Genomic DNA, 5,790 nt, shown 5'->3' on the forward strand with positions numbered 1-5,790 from the left:
GAGTTAGTGAAAATAAAACCAAAACCTGGGAGCCGCTGGCCCTCCCCGCAATGGGAAGGCGGAGCCAGCGCGCTCCCTTACCTAACAGTGAATCTAAAACAAAAACCCGAAAACGTTAGCTTGGTCACCAACTCACCCATGTTACAAGTTAAGTGTTATGTTCTACCACTCATTTACAAATAATGCTCTGTGCTCTGCTGCAGTCATGCTCTGGAGGCAGCCTTCGTTGCAATTGACTCGCATGGGCCATTACAGGTAAAGATCAAAGGGAGAGAACACACAGTATACATTACAGTATATCAAGTTAGGTCTCAGGCGATTACAGCTGTGATTCAGATCCAAGTGACTTGAATTCAATTCTCTGCATCCTCCTCCTCATCACTATCATCATCATCCGAGCTGTTGCCACGTTGCCAGTCCATGTCTTCTTCCATTTCCCTGTCCTCCTCTTCCACCAGCCTGTTACTTGGTTTGAGAGTGCATCTGTAGGTGCCTGCTATGGTCTGCTGTTGGAGTCTCAGGTCTTGCAGTCTTCTTTTTAGTGCACTGATGAGGCCCTTGGACCCCTCCTCGGTTAATCCATTTGGCAAGCCTGGAAATGTTGTTAATTTATGTTGAAATTAATTTACCGAAGACTATACTTGCAGGATTGGTTTCCACTTAAACAGTTTGACCTATAAATTTGAAAGTGCATGTAGCCAGATCATTTGATTTACACTTACTTCCTGTCTGTGTGCTCACTAAAACAGTGCCCATCAGTGTCTGGACCTTTGCCACTGAGTCCTTGAGGTACTGGCAGTGCTGCAGCATCTCCTTCACAAGGATCTGCTTTTCCTCTTTTAGTCGTGAGGCAAGCATTACGTGGTCAAAGAGCTTCTTCTTTGTAAGGATGTCCACACCGTCTGTCAAGGAATAAAATCATTTGACATTAATAAACTAATTTGATGACATTTTATATGCATACTTAAGTTAAATCTTGATGCAACACCTGTGTTCTGTTCCTGCCAAGGCCAGATCATGCTCTCTGCAGCTTTGTTAGAGAGTTTCTGCACAACTAACTCTGTGTCCACAAGGTCACCATCAGGCTGTTGGTTGTATCTCTGGATGTCTTCCAGCAACCGTTTCTTTTCCTGGGCTATCTTTTGAGTTATTTTCTGTCGCCTTTTGTTGCGATCTGCAAATACAGTAAAAACAATAGTACGTAAAAAGAGCTGCCATGGTAATGAAGATATCAGTATAGCCTAAGATTTATCTGCATTAGTTATGTTTACACTATACATACCATTTTGTCTGTAAAGGTAGTGCTTTTTCTGACAAATGCTCACAAAGAGTGCTTCGATTGTGATCTGCAAACTTTGAGCATCAACAGGACCAGGTGCTGCGCTTCCTTGATTAGAGATAAAATAAATACACTTTTAACATTTAAGCTACAGATATGCAGATATTACAACCAAGTGACTGAGAGTGTTTATGAATTAAGTATTTTTCTTACTGCTACTGGCCCACTGCTTGACATCAACAACCCATTGTTTCAGCATGTCATCACAGCAATGCAACTGCTCCTGCATTGTCTTCAGGCTCTCAGCTACATCCACAGTCTTCTCTACTGTCTGAAAACAGCAATACAGAAGGTCTTTAAAACTACCAGAGGTCCTGTACCACTACAATTTCTACTAGGGGGTACTATAACAACCTGATGCATTTTGGGTATAATAAGTAAAAGTTACGTTTATATGTAACTGCTTTAAAAAGTTAATCATCTTCAGTATGTGAACACACCTTCTTGAATCTAGAAGACAAGGCTATATGGAGGCCATTCTCTTTCCGTTCATTCCACCCCATAGCATGGACAGTCAGCATGTCAGTTCTTACTGTGAAGAACAAAACAAAATCACAATACAATTTTGTAAAACAAGTACATTTGCAGGCTGGCAGGGGGAAATAAGCTTACAAACCTGACTTGGCCATATACTTGGTGGTAAGGGCACATCTGGAGAGAAAACTATTCACTTGCTCTACTTCTTCACCGAGAGTGGTGCCGGCGCCCTCCTGGTTCCTTGCAGTCCACAGAATCTACAGGAAGAAGATAATGTGTAAAGCGGTGTGGACACACGTTATTGAAGCATATCCTGAGATTACCAACTTTAGAGGGCAGCACTTAGGGGCTACAGAAAAACTTTAAACACACTCCTAGGTTGTTGTATGGGTCAGTCCAGACCACTGTGGTATGGCTATTGTCATTTATTATGGCATTTTACACTCAGTTTGCCACATCATACTCTAAAATGTACGGTCAAGTGGCTAAAAGCATCACCTCGCATTTTGTATTGTGGGCTTTGGCATGCATCACAGACAAGCAATGCCTCATTTCCTGAAGGGGTTGAAGATGCGTCAGGGCCTCTGACACTTTTGTCAAGTATGGCACATATCGGCAGGTCACATCCATGGCCAAAAATGTAGCACTCTGGAACTCTTTTTGGAGAAACATTGGATATGCAAAGATTTCTCCTCTATACATATTCAGACCTTTAAAAAAAGCACAATGCAATGCACATGAAAGAGGATTTAGATCATAATATAAATATATATTATTTTATTTTTTTACTACTACTTAATCAGACCCATACCAACCTTTGAGAAGAAATCCATGTCTACACACAGCAATTTCCACACCTTCTTCATCCAACTTGTTGGCCCGCTTTGAAGTCTCTCTTGCTGCATTCCATTGGGTGTCACCACACATCGCTTTTCCTGCGGTCTACCAAAGTAAATCATTTGAACATGACAATAGTTAATTCAAGTACACTAGATTGCAGGACTGTTCACGCTAACACACAAACTTTAACTGTCAAGATTTTGTCATTGCCTGACCTATCTTACATTTGAAGGATAAAGCAATATGCAATATGAATGTACTGTGCCCCCTGGATAAGAATCTAGTGCTGTATCCCCACCTGATCATAGACTCCCTTCTCCAAAGGCAATCGTGTTTTCTACTTTAACTTTAATTAGAACAAAATAATCCCAATAAATGTTGTTCAGAATAATGTAAAACGTACACTCTTGACAGTTCCCCGGACCTCCTCAACAAAACTGGACACCTCAGAGTCTCGGGCTAAAAACACTCCATCGAAGAACCCTGGCTCTTCACTCCTTTAAGACAATGTATGATGGACTACCTTTGTAATAGGACCTTTTATTTATGTAGCACTTATCAAAAAACATTGACATTAACAGTGTCATTAACAGCTGGACATACTGTATATAAACTACATTGGCTGTTTATAATGTGTGCACAGAACTTACTGGTTTGTTTTCTGGAACCTGTACAACTTTCTGTTGCCATCCACAGAAACAGACACCATTTCAGGGCTACAGGCTGGACAGACCAATGGCTCCTTTCCAAGAAGTTGGTTCTCTTCATAGTTGCAGTACACAAATTGCAGAAAACTTCTCTGAAATGCATCTGCATTCACTTTGCCAGTCTAAAGAAAATAATATAATACAGCTTTCAAAAACGATAAACTACATCTTTGCCTTTGTATGTTTTGTGTTTTGTATGCAACTTTTCAAATCCATAAGGATGCAAATGACTATTTTGTGTGGTAAGGTCTTCAGTCTATAATCTGAAATATGTACTACCTACTACAGCCACTTGTGGACCTTGAACTGCTTTTTACTTACTCTTCCATATTGCTTTGTTCTCTGGTCCAACATTGCTGTAAAGGCTTGTCTGGACATTCCTGGAGCTGCTGTCTTCATAGCCTCAAAGGAATGGAAGAGATCTTGGTGGAACAGTGTCTGTGCCTGCATGGTAGCAGGCCAGTAACCACTCTTTACAAAGTCACTGACTTCTGGAGCCCATTTCTGGTTGCAATGTTTGCATGTTAGCACCGGAACGTGAAGATCATAACGACCTGAGAGCACATGAAAGGCAAATCAATAACATGAAACCAAAGTGATGTGTTAGTAATATAAAAAAATTCAACAGTTTAACAAGATCCTACCATTTATGCAAACCAGTATGATGGATCTACCAACAGAGACTGCTGCATCAGCGGTGTCACAGGAGCATATCCTTTGAGGTAGAGCTGTTGGCAGAAAACAATCTGCAAGGCAAAGAACCATAAGGTATACAATTAATAATGTTTGGGTTGTGAGTAATGACTTAAATAACACATTTCAATTTCAGATAAGAATGATCTGTTAAGAAAATTGACAATCAATTGTAAAAGAAATGCCAACCTTGTTCACAAATGCTGTATTTTCCAGTGTCACAGAGTGTCACAGCCTCTGTTGGTGGGATGTATTTGAAAAATCCATCCATGATGGTTTGCCTGTTGTGTAGAGTGTGGTGTTTATGTACCGAGCCATCACACTCAGCACAAAACCACTCTGAGGGCATACATTCCCCACAACGGATGACAGCTTCTTTCACGTGACAGTGATTGCATGTCATCTGTACGATGTTCTCAGCAGAAAGTAAATTGTCAAGGTTCTGTGGCCTCGCCTGTTGCCAACATTGTTGGACCTCTTTCTGCCTTTGACTCCAACTGGACAATGATGGCTGCTGAACAAAATCTTGCGATTCCATGTTCTCTGAGTCCTGTAGAAGGTCCTCAAGCTGCCGCATATTCAAATCTTCAAAAGGGAGGAGAAAAAATAATAATATCGTAACTCCAACATCGCCACAACACACTGTTGAAATACAGCATTTGGAACAAAAGATTATTCACCATGGTCTAGGTGTTGGCCATGGTCTAATGGCGGTGAAGAAGAAACATGTCTTCCTTCGTCTGGTCTTTGTGATGTTGACTGCTTTCTAAGGGCTCGTGGGCGCTGGTGAACAATGTCCCCATTGTGGTCCCTCTTATTCCAATGAACAGGCTTTGGTGATGTGGTCTTAGTTTTCTGTCTGTTCTTCTCTGTCTAGAATTACAAATTGGTTTAAGAAAGGTTTACCAATATGGGAAATGCCTTCGGACTACTGACAGAAAAAGCAGTTAAAGTAGTGTAACCCTTCTGATTCATGTCTTTTAAATACGCCTCCATGTATCTTATATGAACTGGTAAGAAGGAATACTGTTAAGTATAGACAAAACAGAAGCTGCTTTACCTCTTCTGTCTTGAGATGTTCAAGAAATGTATCTACACTCTTGAGCTCATCCTCCAATTCCATCAACTGCAAATCACTCATCATTGAGTTGAAAGAATAGACAGACAAATGGGCAGATGGCGAGTGGGATGTTTCTTTGGGACACAAGAAAGTGCAATATTAGAACACTTTGAATACAAATAGTAGATAATAGACTCGGAAGTACAAGGAGGCCAGGAACGTAGGTACCAGGTTGTAAAAACAACGATCTGGCGGTGAGTGGAGGGCAAACCAGGGTATGTCACCGCAAGTTATTGGTAAACTGGACCGCAGGTGTGGATCTTGTGCAGGTAGGGTGGACTGGATCACTGGAGCCTGGAGATTCACACAAACACAGACAAACAGAAAGACAAACAGAAAGACAGGCAGAGCCTGTGGAGGGCGTAACACAGGTGGACAGAGGTAGGTGGACACAGGTATACACAGGTACGTCCTGACAAATTATTAAAATAGGCAGTAAGGCAAGGATATGGTGAGGTAATAATATGGTGAGGTAATAAGGATATCGATATCGTTTCCAGAAAATGCGTGACTTCAGCTGCAAGTAAGAAAAGATAAAAAATACAATACAATAAATGTCATACCTAGCAAGCTATGAGATGTAACGCCACGCCAGCAAAGATAAACATTGGTCT

At 41.2% G+C, this 5,790-nt stretch overlaps 1 protein-coding gene across 4 annotated transcripts; it reads right to left on the bottom strand.

The window, feature by feature from the left end:
- Positions 1–331: 331 nt before the first annotated feature.
- Positions 332–5,227, bottom strand: LOC124466089. 4 transcript variants are annotated; one of them, XM_047018044.1, is made up of 15 exons: positions 5,117–5,227; positions 4,737–4,929; positions 4,246–4,641; positions 4,008–4,109; positions 3,685–3,917; positions 3,307–3,485; positions 2,632–2,758; positions 2,315–2,526; positions 1,956–2,073; positions 1,780–1,871; positions 1,493–1,610; positions 1,283–1,387; positions 989–1,174; positions 723–902; positions 332–592 (listed from the first exon to the last, which is right to left on the bottom strand). In XM_047018044.1, exons 7-15 carry the CDS (start codon positions 2,741–2,743, stop codon positions 354–356), a joined length of 1,362 nt encoding a protein of 453 aa, XP_046874000.1. In that variant the 5' UTR covers positions 2,744–2,758; positions 3,307–3,485; positions 3,685–3,917; positions 4,008–4,109; positions 4,246–4,641; positions 4,737–4,929; positions 5,117–5,227; the 3' UTR covers positions 332–353. The 4 variants fall into 4 exon arrangements, with proteins under 4 accessions (XP_046874000.1, XP_046873913.1, XP_046873828.1 ...); XM_047017957.1 differs by lacking the exons at positions 4,008–4,109; positions 4,246–4,641; positions 4,737–4,929 and adding an exon at positions 3,060–3,153 and having other exon boundaries at positions 3,685–3,765; positions 5,117–5,224; XM_047017872.1 differs by lacking the exons at positions 4,008–4,109; positions 4,246–4,641; positions 4,737–4,929 and adding an exon at positions 3,060–3,153 and having other exon boundaries at positions 3,685–3,807; positions 5,117–5,224.
- Between the last annotated feature and the right edge of the window lie 563 nt (positions 5,228–5,790).

Source organism: Hypomesus transpacificus, chromosome 1, assembly GCF_021917145.1.
Source record: "Hypomesus transpacificus isolate Combined female chromosome 1, fHypTra1, whole genome shotgun sequence".
Lineage (NCBI taxonomy): Eukaryota > Metazoa > Chordata > Actinopteri > Osmeriformes > Osmeridae > Hypomesus > Hypomesus transpacificus.